General features: G+C 32.0%; 2 protein-coding genes across 3 annotated transcripts; both read left to right on the forward strand.

Moving 5' to 3' along the window:
* Positions 1 to 1,382: 1,382 nt before the first annotated feature.
* On the forward strand, positions 1,383 to 5,796 carry LOC111984581 (probable thiol methyltransferase 2). Of its 2 annotated transcripts, none has more exons than XM_065778860.1 (8): positions 1,383 to 1,694; positions 2,022 to 2,152; positions 2,882 to 2,968; positions 3,667 to 3,767; positions 3,846 to 3,945; positions 4,217 to 4,263; positions 4,445 to 4,523; positions 5,492 to 5,796. In XM_065778860.1, the coding sequence occupies exons 1-8, from the start codon at positions 1,586 to 1,588 to the stop codon at positions 5,552 to 5,554; spliced, it is 717 nt and encodes a 238-aa protein (XP_065634932.1). In that variant the 5' UTR covers positions 1,383 to 1,585; the 3' UTR covers positions 5,555 to 5,796. The 2 variants fall into 2 exon arrangements, with proteins under 2 accessions (XP_065634932.1, XP_023871976.1); XM_024016208.2 differs by having other exon boundaries at positions 1,385 to 1,694; positions 5,501 to 5,796.
* A 5,460-nt stretch (positions 5,797 to 11,256) lies between these two features.
* LOC111984574 (putative disease resistance protein RGA3) lies at positions 11,257 to 17,540 on the forward strand. The gene is made up of 4 exons (XM_065778880.1): positions 11,257 to 11,374; positions 11,497 to 11,618; positions 14,057 to 14,373; positions 14,478 to 17,540. The coding sequence occupies exons 3-4, from the start codon at positions 14,068 to 14,070 to the stop codon at positions 17,538 to 17,540; spliced, it is 3,369 nt and encodes a 1,122-aa protein (XP_065634952.1). The 5' UTR covers positions 11,257 to 11,374; positions 11,497 to 11,618; positions 14,057 to 14,067.
* Positions 17,541 to 18,819: the final 1,279 nt, after the last annotated feature.

An 18,819-nucleotide genomic window follows, 5' to 3' on the forward strand; every position in this document is an offset into this window, starting at 1 on the left:
TGTTGCGAGATGGCTGGTAAATGGCACCCAGCAATTGCCTCGATGCTCGGGAGGGGGGGGGGGGAAATGGTGCACTGAGCGCGGCCTAAGTGGCGTGGCGTAGCATGTACAGATGTAAACCCTCAAGGGGTGAAATGGTCAAAAAGTTGGGTTAGCGTATAAGGTCTAAATGGGCCTGGACATTACAGCAGCTTAAGGCCCAGATAGGCCTGGGTATACCAGTGCCGTACAATTACATATTTAAAAAATGTACGGTTTAAAAAAAAATGTAAGCTGATACCATATATAATTTGAACCTCTCAAAAAAAAAGTTTAATTTGAATCATATAATTGTAATTTATTTTAATTGAACCCATGCATATGCACGGGGCTACATGCTAGTATATATATATATATATATATATAGGTAAAACTAAGAGAAAATTCAATTAAATTTCAAATTAAAATATAATTAGAGTCTAATTTTGCACTACTTGTCCTATATAATCTAAGTTTTTAAATTTTATGCCAAGTTAATTAATTCAATGTAAAAATTGGAATTCAATTAGAGTTTAATTCTGCACTACGTGTCTCATCTAATGTAAGTTTTTTTAAATTTTTGTGCCAAGTGAGTTAATTCAATGTTGAAAATGAGGAGTTCAATATAAATAAATCATAAAAAACCTAATCATATATATATATATATATATAACCAATACTTAGAGAAAATTTAATTAGATTCAAAATTGAATTTTGCTTTTGTTAGCTTTCCATACAACTTAAATTGTTTAGATTTATTCCGTTACTTTTTCTCTAAATTAATGAGCATATTTTTTATATTTTTCTATTCAGATATTTTATATGCTAGGATCTTGAACATAACAAATTGTAATTGAGTTGAATGATCCCATGCACCTATCCCTATTCAATTTAGGAGATACTATTGGACCAATAAAAAATATAGCAAATTACAACTTACCTCTATAGTTTGGCTGAAATTTAAGTTACTTATCTATGGTTTAAAGTTTGACATTTTACCTACCTGAGGTTTGACCGAAATTTAAGTTGTTTATATGTGGTTTGAAATCTCATGATACTAGTGTTCTTCTAGATTCTTTTTGATTTTATTTGATCTTGTATTTGTATGTTTTTTTTTTAGTGTTTTTGAAGAAGAGACATAAAAAATGAACAAAATTACATATTTAATCCGATTTTTAATAGAGTTGAGTTAAGAAAATATAACTAAAGTAACCTCGTATGAGTAAAGTAGAAATTTCAAATCATAAATAGGTAAGGCAGAATCACGCGTGGATAAACTGTAATTTGTCGTAAAAAATCAAGTGGGCTTGGGGTGTGTGTATTTCACTTGGTTATGGATTATGGATTATGGACTATGGACTATGGACATGGCATGGCAAATTGATAGATAGGAAGGGGAGAAAGAGCAGTTTCTCAATTTGGGCATTATGCAATGCAATCCCTCTCACACTAACGTTTACTGGGTCACGCATACGCTACGGCCCTCGTCCCGTTTCGAAACTCGCCGTCAATCATTCGGACCTTTTGGTCCACAAATGCTGGAATTCGTGGTACGAAACCGAGGAAGATGGAGAAAAGGGATGAAAATCAAAAGAGTGTAACTGTGGAGAGCACCACAAGATTAAACAACCCCCATGTTGATAAGCTTCAACAACTCGTACACAAGGATTCTACTGGTACCAACCAAAACACAATTTTTTTTTTCTTTTTTTGAGTTTTTAAGATGGTTTTGTCAAATGGGTATGCCGATTTTGTTTAAAAGATGTGATTTTTTCTGTTGGGTTTTGGTTCTTTCTTGTATTAACCTTGTATTTCTATTGTAATGGGTCCTAAGAACATGAAAATGACTTGGTTGAGTTCTAAGTTTATGTTTTTATCAATGTTATTGTGCCTCATAATATGGCAGAAATGTGAAAATTGCACACATTCAGATTGTACTATGGATGGAATGTGATTTTTGTGGTTGTTCAGTACTCATTTTGTTGTATGTTAAATCATATCAGATGGTTGGGAAAAGAGTTGGGAGCAAGGTGTGACCCCATGGGATTTAGGACAACCGACACCAATTCTTTTACATCTTCATCAGACTGGAGCTCTTCCCAAGGGTAGGGCTTTAGTCCCTGGTTGTGGCAGTGTAAGTTCTATGGTTCTTTCTTACTCTCAAGATATTTCTTTCTGACATATTAATTCAATTTCTTATATATTTTATGCAAGATTTGAGTCCTCTGCATGTCAATATTTTGTAGTTGTTTCCTTTTTCTTGGTTTTCTATCTCAATGTTTTCTATCAGAAAGATTAGTCCCTTGAGGATCTGTCGTCAATGATTAATTGGGCCAATGATCCTGTAGAAAATCTACATGTGATCTATGTTTGGTGAAATTATAATTTGAGGAGAAAAATAATGACACTTAAAAATAATTTCTTGTTTTAAGATTAATTTAATGATCATTAATGACATCTTAAAATATGGTAGATGATATTTGACATGATATTTATCTCATCCCAGTGAGAGGGACCCCAAAAAAATACAAGAGATTAAACAATAACAATTAAATCTCTCTGCAATTGAGTGTGAAGTTGAAGCAAAATTCATTTGTTAAATGAATTCCTGATGCAGTTATTCGATTGTATCAGAAATCAATCACTTGGTATCTTTCCTCCCTCCTCCTTTCTCACACATGGAATTTTAATTACTACTTGATCAAGCATTACTAAAAAGGGGACAAGGTGTAGTTTATATCTTTCCTTCCCCTTTACCTTGTCTGCATGTTACATTATTTATGTGCTGTTCTTATATCTTTATCTGTTCGCTAGCATTTTAGCTTGCTACTGTGGCCAACAACAAATTGCTCAAATATGGCAGGGTTATGATGTAGCAGCAATTGCATGCCCTGAACGCTATGTTGTTGGATTGGATATATCAGACATTGCCATTAAGAAGGCAGTGGAGGTAAGAGCAGTTGGTCAGAAAATTCTGACTTCACTAAGGCTTGCAATCTCTTAGAAAGAAAGGACACCTGAAAGTTTTTACTTTTACCATTTCATTTTCTGTTTCCTTTGGAGAAACAACCATGTATGTGGCTATGATGATATAATAGAAATATTAAAACTGAATTACCCATGTTTATTTGGCCATTACTGTCTAATTTATCAACTTTTTGGAATGCCTCCCTGAACTGGTTGTTATTCAGCATTTCTGAATTGGATTAGGAACTATAGCTGGGTTACCCCAGCTTCTCTCAGTTGTATTAAGGACAGGGATTAGATGTACCACACTTGTGATCTCTGTTAAATTGAATTAGGAACAATAACAGGGTTATTCTAATTTCTGAAAGCATGCCATTATTCATTTTCAGATTAAAATTGATGCTTAGGAAATTTATGTTATAGAAAAATTTAGAGCACTGTAAAGACCAATTACTATGGCGATCATTTGCAAATGTCTTGCATTGGGATTACCTAGACCAATAGAGAGTTGAACCTGATAGATTTAGTTACTATTTCATAAGAAGCTGGTATTCTTGTGACTTTAACTTGTGATAAGTCATGGAATCTAAATTGTTTTACAGTTTAAAGAGGTGACCTAGTATAGGTTTTCATATCCTTCTTTACTTCTCATTTTAATAGTCTGTTCTAATGTTAATGCAGTTGTCTTCCTCATTACCGAATGCAAGTTATTTAAACTTCTTAAAGGCGGACTTTTTCACTTGGAATCCAAGTGAATTGTTTGATCTCATTCTTGATTATACGTGAGTTGGCATGAATAGTGGTTTAGTTGTCCATGAGAAGAATCTCTATATGATCATATTTTAATGGAGAATTTACAGGTTCTTTTGTGCCATCGAACCAGACATGAGGTTGGCTTGGGCACAGAGAATTCGTGATTTATTGAAACCTGGTGGAGAGCTCATAACACTAATGTTTCCAGTAATGATCTTAATTCCTCATTAATTTTTCCCACTTATTTTCTCTTTGTTTATTCTTGTTTGCATGTGAAAAACACTATCATATGATATTTGATTAGACATTCCACAATCTTACCTGCTTTTATTTTCAATAGCCATGTCCTTAGAATTTTAGAGACCTTCCAATTTTTAAAGTGAAGTTCAGATTAATTAGTGAAATTTCAAAATTTCTAAATGTTTGTTAAAATGGTTTCCTTATGGCTCTGTTGGAACTAAATTTTTCATGATGGCAGATTAGCGATCATGTTGGTGGACCCCCATTCAAAGTATCAATTTCAGAGTACGCACTTATTTACCTTCATTTTTTTTCTGTTTTTCTCTTTTGCCTGCCCTTCCCTTGGGGGTTGGGAGGCTTGGTAGTTTGAATTTAGTATCAATATCACTGAAGAAACTTTTGCATGGATGTTTGTCTACACTTAACAACTTTTTTTTTTCAAACTTACCAACTTAAATCTTTGCAGTTATGAAGAGGTATTACTTCCCATGGGCTTTAGGGCAGTATCCATTGTGGATAATGAAATGGCTATTGGACCACGCAAGGTATGTCAAAACATTTTCTCCTAGTTGAGTAGAACCTGCAATGTAGAGCTTGCAAAATCAAGCATGCTAATCACACAATAATAAGTTCTCTAAGATACATGGTACACTTTGAAAAGTCAACAAAGGTGTAATAACAGCCATTGTGACAGCCTGCTAGCTTACAGATAAATCTAAAACACACACACACACACAAGAGTCTCAATGAGAATGATACAATAGCCATTCCTTGTGTTATTGTTTTGATTTGTTGAAATTTTGTTTATTGAAGTTTTTCCATCATTGTTTTTGACAACTTGTTATTAAATAGCATCGCTTTATTGTCTTACACCTTGCTAAATGCTTTTATTGATGTTTTATTTGGGGCATTAATGTTCAAAAATGGGTCGAATTTCACTGAATGAGATACTTGTCTTGGTATTTTGCAACTCGCCACTAAAAGTTGATTTTGTGAACAGATATTCCACTCTAAATATCAAGTAGGCAATCTTATACTTTGTGGGAGGAGATAACTGAGTTTGGAAATGGAGTGGGCATTTAAAATATTTTCAGTTTGACCAGGATATTTTATACTGCACCAAACACTTGAAAACAATGAAAATGTTTTCCTCTGATAAACATAACTTAAGTGTTCCCTGTAATCCTCTCTCCCAAAAAAAAAAAAAAAAAGTGTTCCCTGTAGTGGTCTGATGTACAAGTTGATTGAATGCCTTTTTGTAGGCTTAGAGTTTGCTTTTCTTGTCTCATAATTCGTTCTCTTTGTTATTACTTTTTTTATTTAGTTTAGAAAGAAGGGCAATGTCTATTACACACCCACTTGCACTCATGATTTCTGAGTAAGAGGAATGTTCCTAGAAAGAATGAGGAAAATTAATTAGTAACTTTCCGTCTGGGGAGTTTAGAAGTCTAATGAATTTTTCGTTTAGATATCATAATACCCTTTAAAGTGCTCTAACAATTGGCTTTATTAGCTTTTACAGGGAAGAGAGAAGCTTGGCAGGTGGAAGAGGTCCCTAGCCCAATGCTCACTATGATAACTACGGCCATCTTGTGAAAAGTGGAGCACTTGGGGACATTGAAATCGTTCATATATTGATTATGACAATAAAACATAAAGAATCGTTCTGATAATTTGATTATTGTTAAATGATATGAATAAGTCTAGCGACACAACTTTTACCTGCAATTTTTGAATATATCTGTTGATATATACAGTTCTATGTAGCCCTATAACTATAAAGTTAAAAAAGAGATTTGGTTCAGGTAATTTTTTTTATTCCTTTCATCCCAATGTTAAAAGTAAAATTTTTGAAAATTTTTGGATTTTATTTGGGATATTTTCACACAAACAGAGAGTGGATGAGATATGATCTTGACACACAACATTTGCCGTATACAATTCATTTACTCCATGTTTTACCCTCTCATCCTAACTTGTGTTGGCCTTACTAAATACTAACCTCCACTTTGGTGAATTTCAAACAGTTGAAAAACACTAAATCAAAATTCAAATACAACCAATTTTAGTTCATTTGGATCATGGTGGAGAAATTTAAGAACCCATTACTTGATAAGAAATTTCAACTCTGATTTCGAAATCTCCCCCAGTTCAAAGTCAATTTTGTAGCATAAGTTAAATTGAGAGAAATTTCCGTGCTTTTTAAGATGACAACTCATTTACTCTAACTGGATGATCGAAAATTTGTTCAACCTTGGTCAAATCAGACTTGACTCAACATTTTTAACGAATTTATGAAACTCTTTTAGCATATATATAATTGAGGTAAACAAGAATCATCAATTTGGTTTCCAATGCTTCAATTACAGTTTAGTATACAACAATAATTTTCGAATACCTGGGCATCATTAAATAACTATTTATTAAAAAAAAAAATTATTGAGCAAAATACGATGTCAACAAGTTCATCAAATAATTTATGGCAAAAAATTATGAATCCTTTTCATGAATTCTTGTGCTCAAAGTTTTTTTTCCCAACCAATCATGTAAACCAAAGAGTGTTGGTTAAAACAAGGATTAGGATGTTCTTAGGATTTGGATCCGATGCAATACCTGGGGTATTGCACCGGGTGCAATTACACCACACCCACTCATATCAGTTTTTACCACTTCCATTTTTTTACTTTAACTTTTTCAACTTTTTTGTTCAACGGTTGAGATTGAAAGTTTATTTTTTGAACTTTCAATCTCAACCGTGTATTACTATTTCAACTGATCTGAATCTGATGTTCTTATTACTTAACATTTATTCCAAAGTATTTAATTCAACTTCCAATTCCTCTTTTATTCTTCATACATATGTAACATATTTATTATTATTACTTTCTCAACAAAAAAAAAAAATTATTATTATTACTATATTTTTGAAAGAGAGTGATTACTACCGAGAAATAACTGATAAATTTTCTTCCCATTGCCATTGCGAATATCCATATTGTGTTGCACCACCTTAGTTGCATCAAACAAGTTACAAACTGACTCCAAAAAAAGAAAAAGAAAAAAGAACCAAGTTAGAAACTTTAATGTAAGTGAGGTGGTGTTAATTGATGTTGATATCTAGATGTTTATCATATTTGGATGGACTTCAAATTCAACGTACTTAACATGTATTAGTATCACCCAACAAGTAAATCCAAATCCAGAAAAAATTTAGCTACAAAATTGATTGTAGCCTAAAACTACAATTTTACTTAAGAAAATAAACATTTCTACATATTTTGAAAATCTATCTGTTGAATTGCATATTCTTTACGCTCTAAATATACATTTCTAATTTTGTGTTATTATTTACTATATGATCTATAAGCTTATATATTATGCATTATTTTAAACTATAAAAACTTGCAATTTAAATAATTTATTGATGACAAAACTATTGATCTTTTGTTTTCTAGAAATTTTGCAAACATAAAGGATATAAGAAGAAGATATAATCTGATGGTGGATTTATCAAAGATATTGAGTAAGGTTATAACGTATAACTAATTTTGTAACTAAACTTATCCAATCCAAAAAGCTTTTAAAGTTAAATGGAACTTCCTAAAGTGTATTATTCACTTACAAAAATTTATTTGTCTACCAAAGAAGGAAATTTTGATTTTGGTCTAGCCATGGTCCAAAATTTAATGTAGTCCTAATATTTTCAGTCTTATCAAATCATAGAAAAAGAGTTTCATTCGTAATCAAAATTATTCATTAAAAAAATGTGCATTTTAAAAACTGGGAAGAACCATGTTAAAATTTATTAATTTTTGAAAAATATAGTCATCCAAAAATGTATAAGCAACCCAACACCATAATTTTGTTGACCTTTGTGAATCAATTTTTTTGTTTAATTTGAGACCACAATTTGTGCAAAAACAAGTTTTTATGACTTTTACGATTAAAGGAATTAGGTGGTACACATAAGAGTACCACCTGGACTGCCATGTCAACCTTACCTAATTAAAAAAACAAAAAAATGAAATAGCAAATAACAAAATGACAACATCAATGAAAGCAGAAGCACCCTATACTAGAATGAGCACAACATTCACTCGAATCCACTAGATCAAGCACATGACGCATGATGCTCAGTGAAGTCCAAGCCGAACATCATCGGTTCACACTTCACAATAATCTCCTCTCTTTCTATTGAGGGCTAACTCTAGTCGATGATGTCTATTTATGTGCTACATCATCAATTCACAGTTTCACACTAATGTCTTATTATCTTCTAATTTTGCTTGAAGTATTTGTTTGTGATAGTATTTCCAATAAAAACCCATTTGAACAGAGAGACAGAAAGAGATTATACCAAAATCTGCGTCACCAGCCGATCGGTTGCCGCCGGGCTTCACCACTGGGTGTCGCTTCCGTGCTTCATCGTCTGGCATTACTACCGTGAGAGCTAAAGCTACTGCAAGCTTATCACTAAGTTTGTTTTTTTTTTTTTTTTTTTTTTTTTTTTTTTTTTTATTGAGTTAATTTTGACATGGTAGTCTGTCTAACGGTCTTATTTGACTTTATATAAATATTTTATTTTGATCATTAATCATGTCAATATTTCATTTTTCATTTATTATCATTTTAACATAAAACCAAAATGTCAGAATTAAATTAAATGATTAAATTATCACAGTTAGAGACCAAAAATGTAATTTATCCTTAAATTTTTTTTAAGGTTCAAAAAAGTTTAGAATCTGGAAAATCAAAGAGCAAATTGTCATTTTGAAAAATTTTCCCTTACATTTTTGAAATGCAAGCGTAAATTTGCTAGCTTTTACTTTCAATAGATTTTCCAAAATTTTCAAATATTCACACATGGCCATGTATGTTTGTTTGGATGTAAATGGTCTTATTTTTACATTTGCTGGTTGTAATGTATTTTTTGCATTTTTTTTCTTCTTCATAAATTAGAGAAATATTTAAAGACATCATTATGCTAGTAGCATAGAATAAGGCCTTAATTAAGTGTCAAACATATTTTCTACAAATTTGCAATTAAAATTAGATTTTTTTGTACCTGAAGGTGCTCATATTCCTTCCTCCTCAAGAAAAAAACAAAGGAAAACTTATCTTCAAGTGTGTGTTCAATAATTATGATTTCAATATCTGCTTCATCGATCTTCTCCCATGGTATGGCTCACCAAGTTACAAATTTTGCAGATTTAAAAGAAGGATCTGCCAAGGCAAACAGTGGTCCTGTGTCCTTTGATTTCCCATAATAATCAGATAATACACACATCACAGAAAGCTAGTGATACACATTGTCCTAAGATTTCCCGTAATTATATAATACATGCATCACAAAAAACAAGTGATAAACACCTCACAAGCTGACTTGACTTCTTAGTTCTTACTCTCTTCTTTATTTATTTTTTCTTTGAAAGCAAAAACCAAATATGTGTGATTCATACATGATCTGTTATTTCTTTGCTAAAATACTCTTTTTTTTTTCATTAAGTCACTACTTACTAACACCATTTGCGCATCATGTTCTTTAAGGGCTATTTTATAGTTATTTTCAAATCACTGAAATTAAACATGACATAATACTTGAGAAATTCGAAATTGTTTTTTTTTAATAGATATTTTTACACTTGGCTTCCACCACCCGTCATTGTTTCACTTTCAATCATAAATTAAGCCACTAATATCAATGGATAATTTATGAGTCCCATCATAGGAACCATCAAACACCAATATAAAAGAACTAACAGTCACACACCATAGCAAAATCAAACTAAACAATCCCAAATAAAGAATGCATCAACTAAGCAAATTAACCCAAACTGACAAAACACGACTTGAAAAACGTTGGAAACTAAGCAAAAAATACGTTTTAATAATGACATTTTTTTTTCTATCTTTTACCTCCAAAAAAAAAAAAAAAAAACTCTTTGAAAAGATTGAAACCAATAGCAACTTCATGGAGAATCCAAGAAAGGATTAAGAATCCACTGAAGAGACTAAGCAAGTCTAGACCATTGCTCAACAGTTCAAGGGATGTAATGATTATGGCTCAAAAGTTCAAGGGATCTCTTGGCATTTTTTTCAAACTTCTCTTGGGACCGGCTTGTGTCCAGTAAAAATTTTTATTGAACATGTTGGATGTTAGACACGTGTCCAAATCCTGCCTTGTCCAGTGAAAATTTTCACTGGACACAAACCTTGCCCACTTCTCCTTATCCTTCGTTTTTCTCTCCCCATTTTGCAATTCTTTTTTTTTTTTTTTTTTAATTAAAGATGAAGTCTTCCACTTACTATGTGTGCTATTGGCTCAGAACACTTACTGTGTGTGCTAGGCTTTGTTAGAATTATCATTGTATAGGTAGGTAGTTTCCATTCCACTTCCTTTTTCTTTAAGTTCTTTTCTATTTTAAATTCACATTCTATATAAGTTATAAATATTTCTCACGTCTTTTTTTTTTTTTTAAACCGAATCTTTAAATATTTCTTCATGGTTTGATTTTTTTTTGGATAAACTTCATGGTTATGGTTTTGATTTTGATTTTGATTTTGATTTTGAAAGATGAATTTATTTGGCTGAAATCTGTTAGTTAAATTCTAACACTGTACAACTATTAACTATATACTACCAATCTCAAATCTAATGTTATCGTTAATTATCATGTCTAATTAGTAATTAACAAAATTTAGATATAAATCAATGAGAAATACATTTTGAATAATAAGTGCTTTTTTTCTTAGGCTTTTTTTTTTTATTCGCTTTTTTTTTTTTTTCAGTCATGGGCCCGCTCATGGCACACGAAGTGTATACACAAAGGAAATTAGTTTAACCATGGATTATTCCTCGGTGAGCGTAAATTTTGTTTTGAAAGGACGGTAGATCTGCTAATTTAAAATTTTATCAAAAGGCAAGGTGACAATTTTGACTAAAACAGGTATTTTACTTTTTTATTATTAAGGGGATAGTGGGTTGGGTGGATTAAAAGAGTTAAAAATAAATAATGTAGGTTCCATCAAATATATAAATAATGCAACTTCTAATTTTTTATTTTCAGACCTTCATCATATTCATATCACATCCGACACTACATATTAACCGAGAAATTAAATATTTATCTTTGAATAAGCACTGCTTATTAAGATTTAAGGAGGAGGTTTTATTTGCTAATTTATATTTTTGTCACGGTCATGCCAGCAAATAAGACAAAACGAATATTTACTATTTTAGTGTAAAAGAAATTGTAGATTTCATATGTCATGCATGAATCATGACTCATGAAAGAGTTTTGTGCTGCCCGGAACAACAGAACTGAAAATACAGAACTCTTCTAGAGAGAGAGAGAGAGAGAGAGAAAACTGGTTGCTTCTTTCATTCTCATCTCCGGTGAGTTTCAATGACATCCTGTTACTGGTTGCTTCTTTCTTCTTCATATTTTATTATTATTATTTATTTCATTTTTTATTTAGATATGAATATATTGTTCCTCTCTTCATTGTTGGGCTTAGATCTTCCTTCACATCCACTGCTGTTAATCTACTGATCGCGGACTACTACTTTTTCAATTCTCTTTCTCTTATTCTTCCCGACGTTGACTGCATCTACCTAGCTGCAAGCTACTCCTATTTTAGTATGTTCTCTTTGCCTCTTACCATGTCTCTATGATATCGACTTTCTTTTTTGGGTTGAAAAAATAGTTTATAAACACAACCAAAGGAGACAGCATGGAATATTGCATTTATCAGTCATTTGAAGGAATTCTTTCTCAGTCACACAACCCAGTCTTTAGCTTGGTAGGTGAAAGTCAAGAGAGGAGTGAAGTATTTATGGGTGGGTTTGGAAAAATTCTTCCATTTGAAATATTCGAATTCCTTTGAGAGTATCACAATTTCATTACTCATTTGCCAACATTTATCAAGTTCCAAAAGAGGTTGGATGGGACAAAAATCGTTTTTTTTTTTTTTTTTTTTTTCCAACAATTATCAATTTGAAATGATGTTTTTTTTTGTTTATTTTATATGGAAACAAAATCGAATCATTCAAATTATAGACAAATATCAACATTTCTATTGGCAAATAGGAGGTTATGACATGGTTCCTTACTTTAACCAGATAAAAATATTAGATGAAAAAAATTTCAAGATAATAATAAAAGCATGACAATATCAATATTAATAATTAGTCTATCTATACTATTTTTTTATTTATTTATACAAGATAGAAATTCTACTCTAGTCTAATCTAAATGTATATGTGTGTGAAGCTCCCTTCTGGGGACTTAAATCTCGACCCTTGCCCCTCACACCTCACAAACACTTATACTCGTGGAGTAACTATCGTATATCTATACTATTAATAACAGAATTCTCTAGTTGGGTTTCAATATTTTGCGTACTAAAATACCTTCACAAATTCTTAAACTCTCTAAAATACCTATATCTTTTAGTTAAATAATTTAAAATTTAAAATCACAAACTGGTTAAAAGAATAATTTATTGTTCCTAAGTTTTAGACTTTTACTTTTATCTTTTCCATTTAACCTAAAATTTAAGACACTATCTCTATCTCAGTTTTTAAACATTATTCCACATTACTTTACTTCTTTAAAAAAAAAAAAAAATTACATACGATTATTTATATATCACTTTTAAACATTATAACACTAAACAAGACAAAAAAAAAAAAAAAAGCATTATTGCACTCGCAAAGCGTGTGTGATGAGTCTAGTACTATTAATAACATGATTCCTGTTTGGGTTTCATCATTTTTTGTACTAAAATATCCTTACACAAATTCTTAAATTCTTTAAAATACCCCTATCTTTTAGTTAAATAATTTTTAATTTAAAAATATAAACTTGTTAAAAGAGTAATTTACTATTTTTAAAAGAGTTCCTAAGTTTTAGGCTTTTAAAGTTTTATCAAAATCCTAAAAATTAGGACACTATCTCTATCTCATTTTTAAACATTATTTCATTAAATCCAAAGTAAAAAATAAAAATAAAAAGTCTTACTTCACGAGCAAAGCACGTGTGATAAGTCTAGTATAAATTATAAAAAAATGGAACTAGAGATATTAATTTTGATAATTTAATTTTGTTATATAATAACACATACTCTTGAAAATGATAGGAGCATAACATGTTATGCTCAATGACTGTGGCATTGACTAAGTTCTGATGTCCAGTTGTTCACATATCACAATTTTCAAGTTTGGAACCCTATTTTAGAAATACAAATTAAAAAATAAAATACCTTTATATGTTTACATTGTATATACTTGCAATGCAAATCCACATTATAGGCACACAAAAAGTAATGCAAATCCACCTTATAGGCACACAAAAAGTAATAAATATTGTACATATTTGCAAAAAATTTACAATATTTACTACTTTTTTTGCAAATTTCAGCAAAGTTTCACACCCGTTGGCATTTAGCCATTATAGAGTAAGAGCACTACGACATTTCTTTCATGCTTTTTTTTGGTAACATGTCTTTCATGCTATTAGTTTAATATTATCTTGGCTAAATATATGGTTTCTTAACACACAACATAGAAAATAAGAAGAAAAAATTAAATAATTTAATGTCAACCACTATCGAGAAGATAGACATTATATGGATCTATAGCGTTTAAAGCATGCTCTTCTAGGATTAATCTATTAGATTCAATCCTCTAGCCTGTGATATAACCAAAAGAGCACATTTTTTGTTTAATTTATTATACATGTACGCTCAGATCTAGTCATTACAAAATGTAGGAATAAAGAATAGTAACAATTGTTGAGCTTCTTGAGAACTGATGCAGAGAGTAGGTAATTAGGAATTAGGGTTACTATATCATATGAAATCAATGATTGAATATAATATTTGATAATGTATTTATATTTTATATGATCTGAACAATCTCTCTCTCCATATATTTTTTTAGAGAAACAAAGAAATAATGTAATTATTTAATATTATTAAAGAAATAGAATAAACTTATTTCTATTCTATTCTACATCAATTTTGTTTAAATTATATTCGATTATGATATTGTATTCTTTATGTATCTATTGTCAAGAAAAAAGAAATATGGGCAGAAAGAGAGATCGATTTTGGGATTATGCTGAGGATCTAAAGGGTCGTTTCAAATGTAACTATTGTAAACATGAATTCCCTGGAGGTGCATCAAGGATTAAATCACACTTGGCTGGAGTCAAAGGGCGTGATATTGTTATATGTGATGTTGTGCCTGAAGATGTACAAAATGAAGCTTATAAAGCAACACAAGAGGCTAACAAAAAACATAAAAATGCATCAACCTCAAGCAATGATAAGGAGGGTACACTCGCCTCAACTTCAATTTCAACAATTCAGAAGGAGAAATTTGTCACACAGGTCATTATCTCATCCCAACTCTACACATAGTTGTTCATTCATAACACAACCACAGTTTTAGTTTAACACTTAAAAAGAAATTCACACTAATTTCTCTTCTACAGAGAAATGAAGAATATATGGCTGAAATTGTACTTGATGATGTTGTGGATGGACTAGTAACCAAAGCGTTTTCACTTGCCACTGAGCATATCATTTTTAAGTGGGGTTTCAAGGAGGAGTTTAAAAATCTTCTTGACACACTATACAAGATTAAAGTTGTGCTAAATCAGAAGAGGCAAGTAAATGATGAGTTTGTGGGGATTTGGTTAATGGAGCTTAGAAATGTAGCTTATGAAGTTGATAATGTGCTAGACGAGTTTGACTATGAGATAATTTGGCAAAAGGTACAATTTCAAAACCAAATGATAGATCAGGTACGTAGCTTTTCATTCTGCAGTCACGATAAAGTTAAGACCATCAAACAATCACTGGATAAACTTGTGAATGATGTAGCTGGCTTTGGTCTTAGAATAGAGTCGTTGAAGTCAATCATCAAGATTAGGTTGGACAAGAATGAGGATTCATTTCTCAATGATTCAGAAGTTGTGGGAAGAGAATTTGATGTTTTAAAGATATTGAACGAACTTATTAGTTCAAGCAATCAACAAGTTATATCTGTTCTTCCTATTGTGGGTATGGCAGGTCTTGGAAAGACAACTTTAGCAAAAGTATTGTATAACCATGAAGAAATAAAGAAACACTTCGATGTGCTAAAATGGGTACGTGTTAGTGAAAATTTTGATGAAAAAATTTCAAGCGCAATTCATGAATCTTTCGAAATATACTTGACTCATTCAAGAAGTACGAAATATTTTCTTGTACTTGATGATGTTTGGATTGAAGACCGTGATGAATGGGATATTTTAAGGAGTCACTTGGAAGGCATTAATACAAATATTAGAATTAATATTATTGTAACAACGCATAGCGACAAAGTTGCACAAATTATGGGGACACTTGCTCCACATCACTTGGAAAAATTATCAAAAGATGATTGTTGGTCTATATTGAAAAAAAGAGCATTTGCAGATGAAGGAAAATCACTAACTTTTGATTTGGAGGCTAGTGGAAGGGAGATTGCTAAAAGATGTGGAGGGATTCCATTAGTTGCTAGAGTTGTAGGGGGAACAATGTGCTTTAAATGTGATAAAAACGAATGGTTAGCAATTCAAAAGGATAAAATTTGGTACTTGTTGGATGATAATAATAATGATATCTTTTCAGTGCTAAAGTTATGCTTTGATCATCTTCCAATACCATCTTTGAAACAATGTTTTGCATATTGTGCGATTTTCCCTAAAGATTATGAAATTGAAAAGGACGAAGTAATTCAGTATTGGATGGCTGAAGGGTTCCTTGAACCAGCTAAAGAAGCTAATATGATGATGGAGGATATTGGCAACATGTATTTTAATATTTTGTTGGCCACTTCCTTTTTTCAAAATGCTAGAAAGGATGCCTATGGTAATATTATTAGTTGCAAAATGCATGATTTGGTGCATGATTTTGCCCTCTCAATTTCAAAATCGGGAACTCTTATTTTGGAGAGAGATTCAATGGACAATATTAGTAATGTACAACATTTATTTGTCCGATCTGATGGCAAAATAACACAAGGAACTTCATTTAGTGGAGAATGTTTCATAAAATTGCGCACATTAATTTCAAAAAATTTCGACTTTGAGGACATGCTATCAAATTTTAAATTTTTGCGTATTTTAAAATTATCTGAGGATAGAGATAGTATAATGGAGTTGCCGGATTCAATTGAGCAGTTAATACATTTGAGACTTCTTCATATCTCACACCCTCAAATTGAGGAATTACCAAATTCCATCACCAAACTCTACAATTTGCAAACTTTAAGAATTGAAGGCCCTGTAGAAGAGCTTCCAGAAGACCTAAGCAATTTGATTAACTTAAGACATATTCATAATAATCATATCTTTGGTCATGCACCTAAAAATGTGGGGCGGTTGACTTGCCTTCAAACATTGCCAGATTTTTATGTGGGTGAAGATGAAGGTTATCGGATCAAAGAATTGGGACCTTTAAAGAATCTCAGAGGAGAAATAGACATACATGATCTAGAAAATGTGGAAAATGAGGAAGAAGCCAAAAGTGCAAAATTAAAAGAAAAGGAAATATTCAGCTTGGGATTTCACTGGACTATTGATGAAGAAGAGGACAGGTGTGAAAAAGATGAAAAGGTGTTGGAAGGCCTCCAACCTCACCCAAATTTGAAAAGCTTAACAATCAATGAGTATGGAGGAAAGAAATTCCCATCATGGGTTGGTTCGTTGCTATATCAAAATTTGATCGAGATCTATTTGTATGGGTGTACGGAGTGTGAAGAAGTTCCCACCCTGGGACATTTACCCTGTCTTAGGGTTCTTGTAATAACAGCAATGGAGAAGGTAAGAAGTATAGGAAGTGAGTTTTACAGTTACAGTGATGGGAGTGGCAGAAATACTACTACATTATTTCCGGCATTGAGAAAGCTCAAATGGCACAATATGAAAAATCTTGAGGAGTGGACGGATGCAAAGGAGTTGACAAGCGCAGGTGAGGTGTTGGTGTTTCCTTGCCTTGAGGAGTTGACAATTTCATGGTTATTTCAACTGAGAGATTTACCAGACTCACTGTACACCTGCGCTTCCCTTCAGAAGTTAGAAGTATCGAAATGTCATGAGCTGAGGCATTTGCCAGGTGTCCCGTCCATAATATTTGAAGAACAGTGTTATGCGCCTCTTCTTCAATATTTGGAGAATGGGGATTGTCTGCCTTTTACTTCCTCCATTCACCCCTCCCTCCAAAAGCTCATGTTGTGTGACTCACCCCACTCTCTCCTGGACCAAATTCAATACTTCACTGCCCTTAAAATTCTGTGGTTAGAGAGATTTTATGAGATGGTAGCTTTGCCAGAGTGGTTGGGCAATCTTTCCTCTCTTCAAAAGTTGTATATTGTGGATTGCAAGAACTTGGTGCATCTGCCCACCGAGGAAGCCATGCGACGCCTCACCCAATTGAAAACGCTGGAGATTTATCGTTGCCCCAATTTGGAAGACAATGAGCGGTCCAAGGTTGACCACATTCCATTTGTCAACATCAAGGATGGTGGGTAAGTTTATTCATACAAGTTATTAGGTTAATCGATCTTGGCATAAAATTAATCTCACCAACCACTCTAGTAACACTTGAAAAATCCAACTCTTCTATTTCTATTTATGAAATCATTTGAGAAAAGAAGAGTCCAATTAAAATTTTTGTAATGGCTACCAATTGGCTTGCTGCTATTCAAAAAAAAAAAAATTTCCCTATTGTCTTGCTGCTATCGAATTTCTGTTTGCTAGCCTATTTCTTTCTGCAAATTTTGGGAAATTTTGAATATTGAATTCATCACTATTAGAGTCTTCTTTATGTCCACATAATCATTATTTCGCTCAGTATTTTGATACTGTAAGAGTTCATGGATCAGTTCTTTTACTTAGGGCTGTCTAAAACTTGACAGTAGATTTTGTTGATTCGCACTAGGTTGTAATTGCTCTGTTTATGAGGGTGAATTTATTGTGGGAAAATGGAGTTAGTTGCATAAGAATGAGAAATTGGGCAGGTGAAGGTCTTGCTGATTTTTCATTTTCTGTTTGGGTTGGGGGGTTTAGTTTTACTGGAGTAACCTTGAAATTATGTGATCCCCAGTCCTACTATAGTGCAGAAAAAATTAAAATTAAAATTTCAAAGAGCACTTAAGGTGTTGATGGTTCATGATCCAAAAAAAAAAAGGTGTTGATGGTTCTAATATATGGTTTTTACCTTTTGAAGGCAGCCATATTACTCTGATTTCTAGGGCTAACTCAGGAAGCTGGCAAGACGTTTGCATCTAATTTACTTGACTTCAGGTTTTCTTTCTCTTACCATTTGAATTGTATGTATATAATTTACTTCATAATTGGTCATTTACCAAACCCAACTTAGTTCAAAGCTCAGTAAGTCTACTCATACTACTTTATATCCTCTTCTATTCTCTTATATCCGTAATGGGTGAGTTCAATGATTCATAATTGTTCCTGGTATGAATACTTAATTGGATGCCATTGATGAAATATATAAATGTTGCAACTTGGTTTAATGTCTTTTGAAATAAATAGTTGACATTAATCTCACCAACACTGTGGCAACACTTGAAAAATTCTACTCTTCTTCTTCAAAATTCGAAATCATCTGCAATCATTTGCGCAAAGTCACTTAAAGCATAATGTAATTAAAATTTTTGTGATTGCTGCCATTTGGATTGGGTCTACTTAAATTTTTTTCTCTACAAATTATCACAAACACTTAAAAAGTTGCCAAAAGTATAGTAATTATTTTTTTTTTCTGGTCCATGAAGTTATGTGATTCCCTGTT

Source organism: Quercus suber, unplaced genomic scaffold, assembly GCF_002906115.3.
Source record: "Quercus suber isolate HL8 unplaced genomic scaffold, Cork oak 2.0 scaffold_192, whole genome shotgun sequence".
In the NCBI taxonomy this organism is placed as follows: domain Eukaryota; kingdom Viridiplantae; phylum Streptophyta; class Magnoliopsida; order Fagales; family Fagaceae; genus Quercus; species Quercus suber.